At 39.5% G+C, this 20780-nt stretch overlaps 2 protein-coding genes across 2 annotated transcripts; both read right to left on the reverse strand.

Annotated features, from left to right (window-relative positions):
* Positions 1-3249: 3249 nt before the first annotated feature.
* On the reverse strand, positions 3250-4170 carry LOC142451435 (olfactory receptor 7C1-like). The gene has a single exon (XM_075553263.1). It carries the CDS (start codon positions 4168-4170, stop codon positions 3250-3252), a length of 921 nt encoding a protein of 306 aa, XP_075409378.1.
* Positions 4171-16710: 12540 nt separating this feature from the next.
* LOC142432236 (olfactory receptor 7A17-like) lies at positions 16711-17631 on the reverse strand. Its single transcript, XM_075537363.1, has one exon. It carries the CDS (start codon positions 17629-17631, stop codon positions 16711-16713), a length of 921 nt encoding a protein of 306 aa, XP_075393478.1.
* Positions 17632-20780: the final 3149 nt, after the last annotated feature.

Here is a 20780-nt window from a genome sequence, read left to right on the forward strand (position 1 = left end):
GAATGAATTGAGTCCTACCTCGTAGTTGTGTGCACCCTTGGACTGGAGGACTGAGGATTCAGATGGGACAGGAAGCAGAGAGTGGCCACCGGGGACAGTGGAAGTGGTGGCCATTGGACCTTGGGGCAAACCCCTGGATCAGGGGATGTCCAAAGGAAAAGGACCCTGAATCATCATATATTTAGTACCACAGAGTGCAGAGTGCTGTGTTATAGGGAAAATTGATGTCGTCGGTACAATCACCTATATACCAGGGGAATGATTGACCATGTTGTACTTCTTGCTTACATCGGTTGCTTTCTTGCCTTTAGTTTCTTTTTTTTTTTTTCTCTTTTACCCTTTTTGTTTGATAATTTGTTTGCTTTCTGGTTGTTGTGTTACTGGTGCTGATGTAGTTGGTCCTATGGGGGTTGGATTCTGTCATAGGATGACTGCCAAAGTAAACATCAGTCATGAATATTCCATGGACAAGTAGATGATGGATTCTGGGTTACTACTTAATCTACCCTCAATCCAAGAACAATTAGTTCTGATATCATGGCCCTGCTTGATGCTTTCCTTCATGAAATGATCACTGAAGAATAGGGTGCTACAGCAAAGAGTGGTGAAGAAAGCAGATGGTGCCTGGCTATCAATTGGAATAGTCTCTGGGGTCATAAAGGCTTATGTTCAAGCAAGGATCCATCTAAGTGAGGAGTCAACTAAGTCCACATGGAAGAAGCACACCAGCTTCTGTGAGCCAAAGTAGACAATAACAAAATTCAAATATGATGAGGGAAAAGTATCAGAGCTAAAATTATGAACACCCAATTTGTAGAAGGCTGTGGAGGACAGTGGGAGCCACAAACTCAGAACATCTAGTTACACTGAGCCACTGGCCACAAACAAGTGTCTGGAACAGCCTCAGTATCAAACATAGATCATTGTAATCCTTATTATGCTGTGCTGGATCAAACTTGATGCGTGACCAGTGACCTCCTCCTAGACACAACCCGTATTTGTTCTAGGTACAAGGACCACTTGCTTGTTCCATGACAAAAATGCCTTCCTGGCTTTTAAAATGTTGATTGAGGTCTTTTCTTCTTGCCCATTGTTGGTATTTTTATCTTTATATTACTATTGTTTTCTTCTTACGACTTCATTTCCTTTGTATTCGTTATGGTTTCTGTTGGGTTTCCCAGTTTGTTAAGCACAGAAGCACCGGATGCGTAGAGATAATAAGTGATGCAGGGGTGTGTAGGGGATGGAGGGTTGGAACGGGGGGAGATAGACAGCATGAGGGAATTTCAGGAGGAAACAGTGAGGGCAGGAGAGGGAGGGAGCATTATAATGAAATGTGATTACACAACTCATTTTAAAGGTGATTTAATCATGTGGTGGGGGGACAAGAAAAAAACTGTTCTGAAATTGATTGTGGTAATGATTGTACAATTCTTCTTGACATAATTGAATGATTGAATTATATGATGTGTGGATTATGTCCCCAAAAAAACTGAACAGCAACAAAAAAGAAAATAGTGGCTTGAGCCAGGAAAAACATAGTCCGCAAAGTAATGTCCATGTTTTTCAATACTTTCAAGAAGTCGAATGCTCTGAAAAGATTACAATACATGGTCCTTTATATAATGGGGGGAAACGAGGAAGAGAACTCAAAATCCTAAGGCTTATGTGTTGCAAAGAGACCAGTGAAGCCTTCAAGATTATAGCCCTTAGTGACCTCTCAGAGCTGGAACTAAACTCACCCTCTTAGGAGAATAACTAATAATTTCAGATCTAAAGGGCAGCATTCACCTAAGGAAAGAGGATGGCATAAGGGCGGTACAGAAGTAGAACACAGGGAGAAAATGGCACGTGTTATGGTACATTCAAAGGGATGAAATGGATGAGTGGAAATAAACTCTATCAATATCTGAATGCAAAATTATGATCTGTGCTATAAAACTTGACCTAAGAAACAAGGAAAAGTTTTCTAAGAGATTAAATGGCTAATTTTATATGCTATTATTGTGTTACATTATTATTTGCACTAAAAAGAGGAGATGTCTTAGAATAGTAGACCAATAAAATGGCAAAGTGATAACAGTCTCCATCATATATCATGGTCTAAAATCATACTCTTTCCTTTAGTTTGTATTTCTGGACCACCAAGTACTACTACGCAGTGCTATCAAGTGATTCCAACTCCTTGAGCCGAGCTGCCTGGTAGAGTTTTCAAGACTATAAATCTTTAAGAGAACAGATTGTCTCTTCTTTCTCCCTGGGAATAGCAAATAGGTTTGAAACACCAGCCTTAGAGTTAGCAGCTCAACACTTAACCTAATGCCCGAATAGAGCTGCTTCCTATGCTGCAGAGAAAATATAGGACATTATTCCCAGGATCACTGAAGCCAAGAGTTTCACATAGAATAACTGAGATGCTAAATAGATTACAGAGACCCAGATGGTAAAAGTGAGACAGATGCTTTGGTCCAGCCAAGTATGTGACCAAGCATAATCAGAGAATATTGGGTTATTTGGAATAAATCAAAGGCAAAATCTAGTAGCATCATTGTATAATCTTTGTTAAACATGTTCGTATCTACTATCGAGTCTTGAAACTATCAGTCATGAACTAACAATTCTAACAAAAGATTCCTACTACCTGGACTGCAGAATGCAGCATGTTTGTGGAGTTAATTTCAGCAGTCTTCTTGGTTCTACCATCTTTTCTGATCATAGAATAGGTGTCAAAGTAGCCAGCTGGTTTTGTTTTCACTGCTGTTCTGAAGTCACTTTCAATACTTAAACATAACACCAGTGCTTTTCAAAATTTAATAAGAACATGTTTACAGAGTTTTGTTCACAATACTTCACAAGAATTCAGTTTAAGGAAAATAACCTAAGTGGGTGAATATTCCATGCCACATCTGATCTCAAGTAAAAGTTTACAAAATAGGAATTTTAAATTTTATATCTCAGCTTTTTTAGGGTTTGAGGACAATAATGGAGCTTTTGCTATGAGATAATTGTATGCTAGTATTTTATGCCTAGTAGGAAAAGATCTAGTTCATAATAAAATCTGTAGTAAACTTGAGCAAAAGACATTTTATAAAGAAGTACACAGGAATAAATGCAGATTTTGTCTTAAAAATCAAGGAGATTGAATTCTGGGCATAATGCAGATGTATGAACTGATGAATGTATTAGTCTGGTTTTCATTATGTTGAGCTATGTTTCTCACAAGTAGCTCTCTAGTATTGAGTATGTTTCTCAACTGAAATGTTTCCTTAGGGCTTGTTTTATATCCTTATTTCTCAAACTGTATATAAAGGGGTTCAGCATGGGTGTGACAACAGTGTACATCACTGAGGCGATTGCAGTGGCCCTGGAGTTTTCAATAAAATCAGAACTGAAATAAACCCCCAGAGCTGTACCATAGAACAAGAAAACGACAGAGAGATGGGACCCACAAGTGGAAAAGGCTTTATACTTGCCCCCAGCTGTAGTAATTTTCAAAATGGAGGATACAATCTTCATGTAAGATAAAAAGATTCCAAAGAGTGGAACAACACCCAGAAGTCCAGTTGCAAAATACGTTACTAAGTCAATAAGAAATGTGTTCGAACAGGCAAGTTGCACTATTTGTTTAAGGTCACAGAAAAAATGGGAAAGTTCCAATTCTGTACAAAAAGACAGTTGCAAAACCAATAGACCATGTGCTAGAGTGTGTAGAATTGACAATAACCAAGCTACCAGAAGCAAGAGACCACAGAACTTGGGGTTCATGATGACAGTGTAGTGCAGTGGGTGACAGATGGCCACAAAACGGTCATAGGCCATTGCTGTCAACAGGAAATTGTCTACATCCCCCAAAAGCATGAAAAAATACATCTGAGTGAGGCAGTCTTCATATGTAATAACTTTGTTCTGCAACTGAATGTTCATCAGCATCTTTGGGACAACATTGGAGGTGAAACAGATGTCGGTAAAGGACAGGTTGGAGAGGAAGAAGTACATGGGTGTGTGGAGGTGGGAGGCTGTGGCGATGGCCAGGATGATGAGCAGGTTCCCAGTGAAGGTGACCAGGTACATGGAGAGGAACAGTCCAAAGAGGAGGGGCTGCAGCTCTGCCTCTTCAGAAAGCCCCAGAAGGATGAATCCTGAAAAGCGTGTTTGGTTTCCTAGATCCATGTAATGGAGGAAACTACCGGGAAAGAGAAAAGAGCATTGCAAACTTAGCCATGAACGAGTAAGAATAGTTTAACAGACACGCTGTAGTGGATATTTTAAACACAAGTAATTCCTATATTATGTCGATAGATCAAGTGTTCTTGAATCTCAAATGCTCAATCGTCTCCTTGGTGCTGCGATTATGTAGCCCTCCTTGCTTCTACTTCCATCTTTTCCCTCAAGCAATGCATTCCTCTACAAAGTCTTTAAGATTTTACTTTGTTCATTCAACAAATGTCTTTGGTCAATTATGTTATGTCCAGGGTTCTGGAAAGTGGCAGGAGCCTCAGTGAAATGCTTGAATCTTTGTCCTTATTTGATGAGGAGTGAAGCACTGGGGTGAGGGAACAGCCGTAAGATCCAACGACTGGGCTCTTCCCTTGCAGAGGTAGGAAGAGTGATGGAATTTAAAGACACATGCAAACAATTGGTCCAATGGACTCATGGACATGCAAACAGCAGTCATGCCTGGGACAGAACTCTCCTCCTTGTAACTATAATCAAACAAGTAAGAACAAAAGGACAGCACCTACCAGGAATAAAAATCAGAGCGTTAGGCCAAAAGGAAGAATGGAAATGAGGACCAGAGAGGAAGTGGGATAAGTGATGCTACATCAGGCGCTTGCAATGGAAGAGTTAGATCACAATGCATGTGAAATGTGGAATGTTGGACTGCTCTGTAGACCTTCACAGTAAGGTTTACCTCATTCACACCAAGAAGTACTATATATATATGCCAAGTTTTTCAGGACATTTTTAATGCAGTTTTTGTGGTAAAAGTAGGTGCCTTGAGTGATATTCGGGTCGGCTTATGCTCAAGTATGTATGGTAAGTTACAGAGTGAAAAAGATAAGGCTTGTTTGTACAATCATTTCTGATGAAGAGGCCCTCAGCAGCAAATATGAAGTCAGTTCGGTTGTCAAAATGAGAAGAATATTTTTAGCAAAGATAGAAGCGGTGCAATGCCCCTGGCACAGGAGTATTGCTCATGCCATCTGACAGCAGAGCGAATGGTTTAAATCAATTGCAGAAAGGAAGCTGTGTTGAGCTAGTTTAAAGTGAACACAAGACCAGATTAGTGTGAGGTTTCTGTAGACCCCATGTTATGGGATGTTGCCCTTGGTTTCCTGTTTTGTATATGTTATTATATCTCAGCACAGCACAACCAAGAGCAGCACCACATGGCACAGCACCCCACAGGACACCACATCACATCATCCATATTGTCTGATACCAAGCTGCTAGGAGGTGCAACAGGTAAACACTCGTCTGCTTGCTAAACGGTTGGTAATTACAACAATTCCAGAGGAGCCTGGTGATCTGTTGCCAAAAGTCACAACCTTTAAGATATCAGAGTGCTTGTCACCACCAGAGAAGACTAAGGAGCTCTAGAAAATAAATGCAATGTTCAATTCTGGATGGAGTTGATATTAGGCATCCACGTGAGTGGTTTTGAGAAAAGTTTGTATGGTGTATGTAATGTTTCTATAACTAAAAAAATTCTCAAACACTGAAGTTCAGTAAAACTTTTTATAGTAATGAGCCATATGAAAATAAAAAACTTGAAAACAGTAAGCTGTGACCTTCACCCTGAGTCCACTACCTGCTTTGCAGAAGACAAATCATCTCCGTGACTCCCCTGTTCTTCTCTTGAATCAAAATTCTAATCCCAACTTTAAAGAAGAGCTAAAACATTAAATAATGTTTTTAAAATGTCAAGCTGCCACATATCCTAAGTGGATTATTGGATGCCTTATAATTGAAAACCTCAGTTTCATCCCCGTCTCCACTGTGCTTTTTCCACTCTTCATCTCTCTATGCTTTTCACAAGAGCATAGACTGTTCTTAACTTCGACCAGGGCAGTGTCTCCACAGGGCAAGTCTGAGCGTTGACATCTTCTGCCACAAACTCTGCATTGACTCTCCACTAAGTGCAGAATTGCTTGTCCTGCAGGCAGACTATGAGAATCTCTGTTATCTGGCTGCTGCCTACCTGACACACTCAGACTTCACTTTTTATTCCTTACTTTCATTGTTCATCAGCTTTGAACTCTTATGAGCAATCTCCTAAGCAAACCTTATGGTTTTAATAATTTTAACATTAGTCCCAGTCTGTGGTCAGCAGGTCTGTAGGAAGAGAGCAACAATGTAGCTCATTTCACTGGGATTGTAGTGCCATCTTAAAGTATCGCATTTATTCATGGTCTGCTACTTTACACAAAATGTAACATAGTTCCCAGAAGTGGCAATGTCTACTCATTTGTTTCCAGAGTATCATTTAGTCTTAAATAAGTGTTTTGTGAGTTACCCTATGAATAAACATTTGAATGAGGTTAACAGACATGTTGTTGAGAGGAGACTGCTTGAATGAAAGCTGACACCATAGAAGACAGATGAGAGAAAGAAGACATTTTCATGCATCCAGAATCACCGTCTGTAAACAGGGATTTTAAAATAGCAGGACTTAAGATCATTACATTTGCCTTTATTTGTTATTCCTGTTGCTACTTCTACAGATACTACCAATAACAAAAGGCCCGTCCCCTGGCCCCCAACACCTGTGATGCTGCTGCGGCTCATCCGGGTATCATCCGAGAAGAGTCTCAAGTCACCAATGCTGGTTCTTCCTTGTACTGCTGATAAAGGGACATGCTGTTCCGGCAGGAAGAGCATGGAGATGGAACCACTCATGAGACCTCTGGAAGACACAATCACATTTTCTCATCAACCGATATTAATCAAGTACAGTTGAGTTGATCTGTGAGCGTATTTACAATTTTATGGCTTTAGTGTATAAATTCCCAGGTGCCTCATTAATGAAGTATTCTTAGATCTTATGCTTTCTGAGCAGTTGTTTTATTTAGAATGAAGAGAAAAACAAAATGTATCCTTTTGAGCCTGCGAGACAACTTGTAGTTTCGTTGACATCATTTACCCCATGGGCCTCCTTCTCCCCAAGAGGCGATGCTCCTAATTTTGTTGTGTTTCCAGCATGCAGGGTAACTCATAGTGTTTATTCTAGGATGCATTTCCTACTCCAAAGACCTGAAGAGCATAGTGGAATGCCAGCCTTTTATGAAATACTGCTAAGCACATGCAACCCCACAGAGGCTCGGCACTGTGTTTTTACCATGCCAGGGGCCCTGGTGGTATAGTAGCTACAAGTTAAGCAGCCATCAGCAATTCAAAACCACCAGAAGCTCCTCCGGAGAAAGCCAGCATTTCTATTACTAAAATAGGCTGTCGTCTCTTAAGCTACAGGCCATTCCACCTCATCCTGGAGGGTCACGATGAGTCAGCATCAACTTGATGGCAGAGAGTTTTGAGTTTTTATTTCAAGTAATAGACTGTAGGCCCTGAATAAATGTAGAGCCAAACTTATTCAAAAGGCTATTGGAAGATAGGATTATAGGATAACCTACACATCTACAGGTCACAATTGAAAAGAGCCCAGAATTACAAGGTCCATCAACTGTTTAATACATAATGTTTAAATTTTATTTCTTAATATCATCATATAACACAGTGGTTCTCAACCTTCCTAATGCCACGACCCTTTAATACAGTTCCTCATATTGTGGTTACAACCCAACCATAGCACTATTTTCGTTGCTACTTCATATCTGTAATATTGCTACTGTTATGAATTTGGGCGACCCCTGTGAAAGGGTTGTTAGACTCTGAAAGGGGTCATGACCCATAGGTTCAGAACCGCTCATGTAACACAATGCATCAGATAGCATATAATTTCACATAACGTATCATAACTTAGTCAAAGGTTTATATTATTGATTATAAGGATGATTTGCTAATTCAAATCAGTGACACATGTTATATGTTGTGTTATCTGAAAGAGCAGGTGTCCATCTGGAAGTTTTCTATACCATGAATGGAAAGTAGAGAGAGATTTGCCTGCATATTACAGAAGGATCCACTCTTCAACTAGACATTAGGCGAGAAGAGGGAAAATGCAATATACGGCAATAGATGTAGGAAGGGAAGTGGAAGTGTCCCAGAGAAGAGGCTCCTCTGGCCTGATTGTTAACTACGGCAGTGGGCTCAATGTGATTTTCACAGCTGAACTTGAGAATCCAGTCTTCTGTTTGGGTGAAGTAGCTACAATGAAAGGCATACCTATCTGATCAGTTCATGGGAAAATTACCAGACACATTGGTGTGGGCTCCATCCCAGAGACTAGGTATAGTATGAGGTAAGGATCTAATATTAAAGAGCACTCAGTATTTGTAACTGAATACCCAGTGCATTGTACTCTGTGCTGATTTTAATCCTGCAATTGATTTGTTTGTTTTGTCTGACTTTATACTTTAATAAATATTAAGGCACTTCAAAAAGTATGTTGAACAATTGAATTAATAGCTAATGGAACTTTTCAAATCCCTCTCATATAGGGCCCTGAAACTATGGGTAGGGTTGGTTCTTAAAACACTAAGCACGGATTAAGCAAATGACCAGTTACTAAACTGCTAGATATTAATGAAAAAGAATTCAAAAATGGGTATTTAAAAATATTTGTACATGAATGTCTATTGAAGCAGAATTCACAAATACTAACTGGTAGAAAACTCAAATGTCCCTCCGCGGATGAATAAAATGTGGCGTACACCAGATGATTGTTCAGTCATTGAAAAAGAGTGAAGTTCAAGTAGAAAGCAGGTGTTTTGAGAATGATGATGGCAACATATATACAAATGTGCTTGATGCAATTGATGTATGTATGGATTGTGATAAGAGTTTTATGAGCCTCTAATAAAATGATTTTAAAAAGAAAAGAAAAAGAGTGAAGCAATTATACATGCAACAGGATGGATGCATCCTATAAACATTACGTCTAGTGAAAAAAAGCATCATCAAACATGGAACCAATTCATACTCATAGTGGCCTTATGTTGTCGTTAGGTGCAATTGTGTTGGTTCCAACCCATAACGACCATATGCAGGACAGAACAAAGCATTGCCAGGTCCTGAGCCATCCTTACAATTAGTACCATGTTTGAGCTCACTGTTGAAGCCATCTCGCCAATGCACATCCTTGCGAGCCTTCCTCTCTTCCATTATGCCTCTACTTTACCAAACATGATGCCCTTCTCCAGAGAATGGTCTCCTGGCAACCTGTCTACAACATGTGAGAAGAAATCTCACCATCCTTGCCTCTGTGGAGCACCGTGGCTATTCTTCCAAGACAGGTCTGTCTGTCCTTTTTACTTTTAATATTCTTCTCCAGCATCACAAAAAAGAAATGCATAGCTTGTTATTCTGTCATCATTATTCAATGCCTGTTTGTACATGCATATGAAGTTATTGGAAATATCATGGTTTGGCTCAGGCACATCTTAGTCCTCAAAGTAACCTCTTGAGTTTGCGTACTCTAAAGAGGTCGTGTGCAGCAGGTTTACCTAATGCAGCTTGTCTTTTTGTCTCTTGACTACTGCTTCCAGGGGCACTAATTGTGGTTCCCAGGAAGACAAAATCCTTGACAACTTTAATTTCTTCTCCATTTAGCATGATGTTACCTATTGGTCCAGTTGTGAGCGTTTTGGTCTACTGTAATCCATACAAAAGGATGCAGCCCGTGATGTGCATCAGAAAGGCCTTTAATTCCTCCTCACTTTCATCAAGCAAGGTTGTGTTATCTGCATAGTGAAGGTTGTTAAAAAGCTTCCCTCCAACCCAGATGCCACATAACCAGCTTCTCTGATTATCTGTTCAGTGTACAGATTGAATGAGTGTGATGAGAGGATAGAGTCCTTTTGCACACCTTTCCTGATGTAAAATTATGCAGTAATCCCTTGTTCTGTTTGCACAACTGCCTTTTGATCCAGGTATAGGTTTTGCTAGAGGACAGTTAAGTGTTCTGCCATCTCAATAGTTTTTTAATGATCCACCCAGTTGAATGACTTGGCATAGTCAATAAAGCACAAATCAATGACTTTCTGGTATCCCTGGTCCATTTGGCATCAGCAAGATATCCCTTGTTCCACAATCTCTTCTGAATACAGCCTGAGTAAGCTCTTTGACTTCATCAGTTCTTCCATTGGTCTTAGCTACTCTATGATTAAGAGTAAGTTTCAGAGTCTCTTTTGAACAATCTACTTGGATGTTTTCTTTCTTTCTTGTGTCTTTAATGACTTTTATTCTTTCTTTGTTGGTGATGTTTTTGATGTCCTCCCACAGCTCATCGGTCTTAGTCATTGCTCAATTCAGCATTTTTGTTCTTGAGATATTCTTAAACTTCAGATGGGGTAGACTTAATGTCCTAGTTTGCTTGGTGAACTTGCTTTAATTTTATTAAGCTTCAAGTTACATGGAATGATATTAAAAATGTTTTTCTCCTTCTCTCAAAAATGTCCCCTTAAGTCATCTTAAAATTACCCTGCCTGTCTGAACATTGTACTATTTTAACACTAGTCTATGTGGGATCATATTTATAATATACATTTGAAAGATTACATAGAGGCCCTATTGGGAAATGAGTTTGTTAATGAGAGAGGGTGTAAATGACTACACAACTAGAAGAATGTTATCAGTATCATTAGATTGAGCATTTAGAAACTATGTTTACTCTCAAGAAAATAAAATTTGAAAAATCTTCCCCTTTCAATAAATATATAAACTGTTGTCAAAAGACATGAACAGACAATTCTCAAACTATCCATCTGAGAGTTGCAAACCAAAGCCACAATAATATATTACCTTACATCCACAATGATCATCTAATTGATAAAAACAGAGACCAACAGACGTTTGAGAGAGTGTGGGGATTGGAACTCTTAGATACTGCTGTTGGACCTGTAAGTATGCACAACCATTGTGGAAAATGATGCAGCCATACCTAAAGCAATGGGGAGTAGAAATACCACATGACCCAGCAATAGGTGATGGCAAGGGAAGATGGGAAGAGATGGGGAGCTCTCAACAATGTGTATGAGGAGAAAATGTTCAGAATTTAGTTGTAGTGATGAGTACACAAATCTTAACTACTTGAATCATTAAATTGTATGATATATGAAGTATATTCCAATACAACTATATTTGAAAAGATGAATTGGACTCCTTTATGCTAACAAAGAGAGCTCTGGAAAGGAACCCAGGAAAATAATAGAAATTACAATAGTCAGCCCAGAGATGAAGTGCTTAAAAATAAATATAACTAGAGAAACAACAAACCTCAACAGGAAACTATAAGAGACCAATATAAATGGAAGGACATGCCATGCTCATGGACAGGAAGAGTAAATATTATAACTATGTTATTATACTATAAATACTATCCAAAGCAAGCTACAGATATAATTGAACCCCTATCCAGTTTCTAGCATGGTTCTTTAAAGAGATGTAGAAACTAATCATCACTTTTTAGTGAATGGAAAGGAACTCAGGATAACAAAGAAGAAGAAAGTGGGAAACATTTCATTTAGGGATTTCAAAACCCACTACACAACCACAGTCGTGAAAACAACATGGAACAAATACAAGAATAGATATATAGGCCAGTGGAACAGAGTTGAGAGCCAGGAACTAAATCCATCCACCTACAGAAAGTTGATGTTTGGCAAAGGACCAAAATCCTTACATGGGGAAGACACAGAATAACGAATGGCACTTGCAAAACTGGTTATCCATTTGGCAGAAGAATGAAACCCCAGATATAAAAATTAGCTCAGGGTGGACCAGAGACCTAGATCAATAAAGAGCATCAATGAAACAATTGGGAGGTACTTTAAAAACTCACTGCCATTGAGTCAATTCCCATTCATAGTTACCCTACAGGGCAGAGTAGAAATGCCCCTTTGGCTATGATTTTTTCTGAGCACAAAATGCCTAATCTTTATCTCGGGGGAAGAGGGCGGTGTTGGAGGGTTCAAAATATCCACTTTGTCTTAGTAGCCCAATTCATAACCCACCTTACACCTGAGGGTCCTCAGGACAAATTTAGAGGCCCAATCACATTCACACCACCTTGTCAAACATAATGAAAAACAGCGAACAAGCTAGATAACGGGGCTCTTCTGAAAATTACACACATATTAATAAAAAGATATAACCAAAACAGGAAAAAGAGAACCCATAGACTGGGTAAACATTTTTTTTGCAACACCATATTAGAAAATAGCTAACATTTATTAAAAACTGAACATTTCAATGAAAAAATCTAATAACCTAAATGAAAAATTAACAAAGGACATGAGTGCACGTCACCATACAAGACACACAGGAAGTCAACAAACATATGAAGAAATGCTCATGTTCAGTTGCCATTTGAAAAACACAAATCAAAATAATAATGAGAGATCATCCCATTCCATGATGTATACTGAGGTTCAAAAAATTATTGGTTGTCGTTGTTGCTTGCCATCTTGTCAGTTCCAACTCACGGTGACTCTCTGCACAACAGAACAAAACACTACCCAGGCTTTAACTTTCCTCACCGTTGTTCTTATGTTTGAGCTAATTGTTTCAGCCACTGTGTCCATCCGTCACATTGGGGGCCTTCCTCTTTTTTCCTGCCCCACCGCGTGACCAGGCATGATGACCTTCTCGAGGTCCTGGTGTCTCCTTATGACAAGTCCAAAGTACATGAGATGAAGTCTTCCTATCCTTGCCTCCATGGAGGTTTCTGGCTCTACCTCTTCAAAGACAGATAGGTTTTTCTCTCTTGAAACCCTTTGTACTGTCAACATTACTTTCCTACATCATAATGCAAAGGCATCGATTTTTCTTCTGTCTTTCTTATTTAACATCCAATTTTCACATGCCTATGAGGACACTGAAAATAACATGGCTTGGGTCAGGCACACCTTAGTTCTCAGAGTAACATCCTTGCCTTTCAACACTTTAAAGAGATCTTGTGCTGCATATTTACCCAATGCATTACATTGTTTTATCTCTACAAACAAACAGTAAAAATAGAGAACAACAAATGCTGGCAAGGCTTCAGAAACCCTGGAACACTCTACACTGTTGATGAGAGAGACTGTGAAACAGTGCAGCCATGATACAGCACATCCTCAAGCAGCTGGAAATAGAACTATCTTATGACTTATAACCCCACTAGGTATATAGCCTACTTGGTGTATATTCTAGAATAAACGCGAGGCAGCACAAATCAATGAACATACACCCAAGTTCTTTACTGTGCTCTCCACAATAGCCAAACGGTCTAAGGGTCCTTCTGTGGAAGAATGGATAAATCAAACTTGTTATATACATGCAATTGAATATGACTCAGTGCTAGAGACTACTGATGAATCTGTGAAAACCTCATACAACAGATGAATCTGGAAGACATATGCTGAGTGAAATGAGTCAAATGCAAAAGGACAAATATATGGTACCGGGTTATACAAAAGTCAACTCAAGGTTTTCAGGCAAAAAGAAAACTTATTTGATGGTGACCAGGAGGATATTTGTGGTGGCATAGTGGTTACACATTGGCCTGTTAACCTCAACCATGAGATACTTTGGCAGGAAGAGGAGGCGTCCTACTCCGTTAAGAGCTATAGTCACAGAAACCCACAGGGAAGTGCTTCCCTGTGCCATAGGGTCACCATGAGTCAGACTCGACTTGATGGTCGTGCATCTGAGTCTGAGGAGTGAGAGTATGAGAAAGTCACGGGCTATAGGACAGACACTTGTTATCTTGGCTGAATGGGAAATGTATATACACAACAGAAGGGAGACTAGAAAAATGATGGAAGAAGATTCCGATAGGCTTGTAAGAGTGATAGGCACCAGACAAATACTCTTCCAGACAATATTATGTGATAGTGGTGAGCTACGGGTGCTTATTGAACAGGTCTCGGAGTCTTGGACCCTACCATGAATATTTATAGGATTGAGAGATGATTTGTGCATAAATGTATTTTCCATTGTTACAAATGTATCTATAAATGTGGAGCATACTTTTAAAACTTCAGACCAGCCAGCGCTTCCTCTTAGTTCTCATTTTGAGCCTCTCTCGTCTGTAGCCTCTGTGAACCACGTCACCAGGTAACAATGGAACATGTCCAAATCAGCCTGTCTCATCTCTGCTGCATTCCCCCCTACTTCCACTCATTAAATGAACCCAGGTGATTTCCGTAATGAGCACACCAAATTCACAGACTCCCTTTACCTTTCAGTGCTAGAAGGGGGCTTTCTCTGGTGGGCAAAGACTTTCCTCCTTTGATGAAACACATAAAGACATGAAAGAATTAAAGTTATGAAGACCTCTTAGACAGAAAAAAATACCTTGATGATAGCAGTCCCTGAGCCTGGAGGGTCAGAACCATTGTCTTGGGGGACACCAAGGTCAAGTGGCATAGCAGAGTTAACAATGTTCTATATTCCAATTTGGTGAGTAGAGGCTTGGATCTTAAATGCCCATGAGTAGGCATGTAATGCACAAATATTTGTCTCTTTCCATCCAAGGGAAATTAAAGTTATGGAAATTGAAAAACACAAGGACACTATTAGTCCAGTGGACCTACCTAGGACCAGGCAAACCTTGGTCTCCATCATCCTGAGACGAGGATACTGTCCAGCTACCAACACTAACCACCGTGAAAAGGATCACATTAGAAGATCTTTTATACACTGGGAGAAACGTGTGGATTGTAACTGAGAATCATAAGGCTTCTTGGTTGGGTAGAGACGGTGGAAACTGTCAAGGTTATAGCTCTGAGTGACCCTTCAGAACTTGGACTAAACACCCCACCTTTGAATAACTACTTAAAAAGTAAGAGGGTTGGAAAATAAAGAGGAATATAAATAGGAACATATGGAGGAAAGGGCGTGTGAGGGTACATTTTGAGGATATACACAGATGATTGGCAAACTCAGTGTAAAATTTTGAATGTAAAATGAAGATCTACTGGGCAAAACTCGACATAATCACATGGAGAAGTTTTCTAAATGTTTCAAATGGATAATTGCATATCAAATCTTTTGCCATGATATTATTGGTACTAAAAAAGGGAGTATCTAAGAATATATGACAGAGTTGGACTGTGATCAGTTTGGTCAGCAGTTCGAAACCCTTAGCTGCTTTATGGGAGAAAGATGGGGCTTTCTAGTTCTGTCAAGAATGACAGTCTCAGAAACTCACAGGGTGCTTTAATCCTTTCCTATCAGGTGGCTGAGCTGGCATCAACCTCGTGGTATTGAGGTTTTTTTTGTTTGTTTTGTTTTACCATACACTCACTTCATGCTTAACAAATCATCCTCTCTAAAGAAAGTGTGAAGTAGTCATATACCTTAGAATGAATGCATCTTAAGGAATTTTGAATTGACTCAATCTAGTTGTTCACTCAAGGTATCAGGAAGCATGGCATTCTCCTGGTTAAAGTCCTAGATCAGTAACCAAGGGTGGGGAGTTCAAAACTACTATCTACTCCCTGGTAGGAAAAATATGACAGTCTGTTCTATAAAGATTTACAATATCCGAAACCCTATGAGGCAGTTCTACTCAGTCCTGTCTGTGTAGTGAGAGGTGGACCCCATGACAGTGGGTTTTGGATTGAGTCTACATTGTTCACTGGAGGAATAGAGTGGTTGGCAATCATCATTCCTGTATGACCAACTCACTACACTGCTATCAAGTGATTCTGACTCATTGAACCGAACTGCCTGATAGTTTTTACAAAGCTTTAGGTCTCTGTAGGAACTTACTGTCTCATATTTTCTGGTCAAGCATTATTGAAAACCATGAGGTTATTTGTAAAAAACAAAGGCAAATTCCCAAGTATCATTGATACCATGAAGTAATATCTATACTTTGCCAAACAACTTGAGCTCTAACAGCATCGGGAAGCCAGGAGTCTTGAACTTACAATTAAAGCAAAACATTCCTACAGTCTGGATCGCAGAAGATTAATTATGTCCAAGAAGTCAAAAATTTTCAGTATTCTTGATTCTACCATCTTTCTGATGAGAGGAGAGATATCAACGTAAGGTTGTCAGTATGATTCTGGAAGTCATTTGAATACTTGAAAATACCCTCATTGCTTTTCACGATTCAATAACAATATGCTTATAAAATTTATGCTGAAAATATGTAGCAAGACTTCAGTTTAAAGAAAAACTAACCCAGATAGGTTGAATGTGTCATGCCAGATCTGATCACAAGAAAAAGTTATCCAAAATAGCAATCTTAAAATTTATGTCTCAGTCTTTTAGGGTTTCAGGATAATAATGAGCACTGGTCCCTCAAGATGCGTGTATGATAATGCTGTATGGAAATGAAAATTGTTTTGTAATGAAATCTGCATTCACCCTGAATGAATTGCTGGTTGAAGGAAAAATTTGGTTAAGTAAATACATTTTAAAGAGATACACAATAAGTAATTTCATATTATATCTTAAAAATCAAGATTAAATTTTTGAAAAAAAATGAACGTTTAAGAATGGAGCAAAGTATAATCCAGATTTTTATTGTTTTGCATTTTGTTTTACACAAGTAGCTCTCTAATCTCAAAGATGAGTTTCTTTTGTATAGGATATTTCTCAGCTGAAAAGTTTTCGCAGGGCTTGCTTTATGTCCTGGTTTCTCAGACTGTAGATAAAGGGATTCAGCATGGGTGTGACTACAGAATATATCACTGAGACGATCGCAGTGGCCCTGGAGTTTTGAGTCGCAGTAGAACTGAGATAAACTCCAAAAGCTGTCCCATAGAACAAGGAAACAACAGAGAGGTGAGAACCACAGGTGGAAAAGGCTTTATATTTGCCCCCAGCTGATGAAATTTTCAAAATGGAGGACACAATCTTTGTGTAAGAGAAAAAGATCCCAGTGAGTGGAATACCACCCAGAAGTCCAGTTGCTAAATACATCATTAAGTCATTGAGGAATGTGTCAGAACAAGCAAGTTGGACAACCTGATTATATTCACAGAAAAAATGGGAGATTTCCAATTCTGTACAAAAAGACAGTTGCAAAACCATCAAACATTGTAATAGAGAGTCAAGAAGTGTCAATACCCAGGAGGCCAGAAGCAGGAGGCCACAGAATCGTGGGTTCATGATGACCGTGTAGTGCAGTGGGTGACAGATGGCCACAAACCGGTCATAGGCCATCACTGCCAAGAGGAAGTTGTCCAGTCCTCCAAAGAGCATGAAAAAACACATCTGGGCGATGCACTCTTCATAAGTAATAACTTTGTTCTGCATCTGGATATTCAGCAGCATCTTTGGAACAGCAGAGGTAGTTAAACAGATGTCTACAAAGGAGAGGTTGGAGAGGAAGAAGTACATGGGTGTGTGGAGGTGGGAGTCTGTGGCGATGGCCAGGATGATGAGCAGGTTCCCAGTGAAGGTGACCAGGTACATGGAGAGGAACAGTCCGAAGAGGAGGGGCTGCAGTTCTGCCTCTTGTGAGAGCCCCAAAAGGATGAAATCGGAAATGCGTGTTTGGTTTCCTGGATCCATGTAACTGATGACAAAAGAGCATTGAGACCTAAGCCATAAACTGTTAAGAAGAGTTGAACAAATGTGCTTTAGTTTGTATTTTAAGCATGCTTCATTATTAAATCCTCTATTATGCCCATGGATCTAGTGTTCTTGAATTCCAAACGCTCAATCCTCTCCTTGGTGTTAAAACTATATAGCTGTCTTTGCCTCTAATTCCATCTTTTCCCTAAAGCAATATATCCACCTACAAATTCCTTAAGGCTTAGTTTTGCTCCTTCAATAAATGTCGTTGGCAAGAATTGTATGTCAAGAGTTCTTGAAAGTGGCAGGAGCCTCAGTGAAATGTTCAAATCTTTGTCCTTTTTTGTTGAGGAGTGAAGCACTGTGGTGAGGGAACAGCTGTAAGAGCCAACTATTGGGCTCTTCCCCTCCAGAGGTAGGAAGAGTGATGAAAATGGAAAGTGGAAACATTTTGTCCAATGGACTCATGGAGCGTGCAAACATCAGTCATGTCTGGAACAGAACTCTCCTCCATGTGCCAATGTTCAACTATGTAAGTTCAAAAGGACAGCCCTTGCCCAAGAACAAGATTCAGAGGGTTAGGAAGGAGGGAGCAATAGAAGCAGGAAACCCAGAGAGGAAGTGGGACAAGTGATGGTACATCAGGTGATTGTAATGGATGAGTTAAATCACAATGTGTGCGGATGTGGAAGGTTGATTTGGTCTGTAAGTCATCAGCTAATTCACAGTAAGAAGAAAGGAAGTTATAGAGTAAAAAAGAAATGCTTCTTTGTGAAATCACTACTGATAGGGAGGTTTTGACCAGGAAATCTGAAGGCAGTTAGGATTTTAGCCACTAGAAGCACAGTTCAGGCAGAGATTGAAGCAGTGCAAGCCCCAAGACGGGAGTATTCCTCATACCATCTGACAACAACCGTGAATTGTTTAAGGAAAGTGCCCAAAGGAAACTGGCTTGAGGTAGTTTAAAATGAACACAGAGACCATATTATTGGAAGGCAAGAGTAGACTTCATGATATGGGATATTAGACTTGGTTTAATATTTTTGTATATATTATTCTATCACATCATTCATATTATATTATACTGAGCAGCGAGGTGGTGCACATGGACAAACAGTTGACCACTATCTAAAGTTGTGCTAATTATAATGAATTCAGAGGACACTGTTGATCTATTTTCAAAAGTTACAACCTCGAAAATATCACTGTGACTGTCGCAGCCTGAGAAGACTAAGGAGATATAGCAAATAAATGTATTGTGTAATTCTGGATAGAGATGATATCAATCAGAATCTATGTATAGGGTTTATAAGAAAAGTCAGTATGATATTTTTAATTTTTCTATAACTGGAACAATTTTTTTCAAACACTAAAGATCAGTAATCTTTCTATTAGTCATATGAAAACAATAAGCTGTGAGCTTCTCCCAGAGTCCGCTACTTGCCCTGCACAAGAAAAAAAAAATCACAGCTACAACTCTCATATTCTTGATCCCTTGAATCAAAATTATACTGCCAATTTTAAAGAAGAGTTAAAACATTAAATAATGAATTTAAAATCTCAACTGCCTTGTGTACTAAGTGGATTTTTGGATGCATGACAATTGAAAGCCTCATTTTCCTGCCCGTTTCTACTGTTCTTTCCCCACTCTTCATCTCTCTGTGGTTTTCACAAGAGCAATAGTGTGTTCTTCACTTTCACCGGGGCAAGGTCTCCACAGGGCAAGTCTGCGGATAGACATCCTCTGCCATACACTCTGCATCGGTTCTCCACTAATTTCAGAATTGCCCATCCTGCAGGCACACTATAAGAATCTCTGTTATCTGGCTGCTGCCTACCTGGCCACACTCATGTTTCATTTCCATACTGACTTTCATTGTTCATCAGCTATTAACTATTATGTGTAATTTCCTAAACCCACCTTATGGTTTTAATAATCCCAACAGTCGTCCATGTCTGTGTCCTCCTTCAAGGCTCAGGATGACGATCAGCTTCTCCATGAACCTTCCCCAAAACTCGCTAGGAAATGGGCAACAATAACTTCATTTCAGTAGTATTGTAGTGCCATCTTTGAATATAGCATTTACTTATCATCTGTCACCTGATGTAAGATACTTGCAAGAAGGGGAAATGTCTACTAATTTCTTTGTTTCAAGACTATCATTTAGTGTTAAATAAGTGTTTTGTGAGTCACTATATGAACAACTAGTTGAACAAGGTTCACAGACACATTAATGTAGTCAAGCAAAGATAAATGTTGTTGAGGGAGACAGCATGAATGAAAGCCAGCGACAGAGAACACAGATAAGAGAAGGAAGACATTTTCAGGTATGCACAATCACTGTCTGGAAACAGGGGCTTTAACTTAGCAGGATCTTATATCAATAATTGTCCTGTCTTTGTTATTCCTGTTGATACATCTACTGATGTTACCTATAACAAAGGGCCCTCACTCATCATTGAACCACAGCACCTGTGCTGTTGCTGCTCCTCAGCTATTACCAGGAAAGAGTCTGAAGTTACCAATGCTGTTTCTTCCTTGTCCTGCTGCTGAAGTGAGATGTTGTTCCCCCAGGAAGGGCATGGAGATGGAACCACTCATGACGCCTCTGGAAGATACAATCACATTTTCTCATCTCCTGAAATTAGTCAAATAGATCTGAGTCAATTCGTGGAAGTATTTACACTTCTATGGCTTTAGTATAAATTCCCATGTGCTTCCTTAGCGAAATAGTCTTTTGTCTTACATACCCAGAGGCATGTATTTCTCTGGAGCAAAGAGAAAAACAAAATGTGTTCCTCTGAGCCCTGGGAGGTAGCTTGCAGCTCCACTGGCAACTTTTCTCCCACTGGACTACGTTTCCCCAAGAGATGATGCCCCATTTTGGTGTGTTTCTAGCAAACAGGGTAATTCATAATGATCGCTCTAGGCTGCATTTCTTACTCCAAAGACCTAAAGAACATAACTGAACATAATTCACCAGGATGCCAGCATTTTGTGAAATACTTCTGATCATATACAACCCCACACAAACTCACCACTGTATTTGTACCATGTAGGAGCTTGGTATCCTAGTGGTGATGTATTGAGTTGCAATCTTCAAGGTCAGCAGTTCAAAACTACCAGCAGCTCCTCAGGAGAAAGG

Source organism: Tenrec ecaudatus, chromosome 1, assembly GCF_050624435.1.
Source record: "Tenrec ecaudatus isolate mTenEca1 chromosome 1, mTenEca1.hap1, whole genome shotgun sequence".
In the NCBI taxonomy this organism is placed as follows: Eukaryota; Metazoa; Chordata; class Mammalia; order Afrosoricida; family Tenrecidae; genus Tenrec; species Tenrec ecaudatus.

Excerpts from the sequence above, each read along its gene's own strand:
- LOC142451435 (XM_075553263.1), bottom strand. The coding sequence starts at position 4,170 with ATGGATCTAGGAAACCAAACACGCTTTTCAGGATTCATCCTTCTGGGG.
- LOC142432236 (XM_075537363.1), bottom strand. The coding sequence starts at position 17,631 with ATGGATCCAGGAAACCAAACACGCATTTCCGATTTCATCCTTTTGGGG.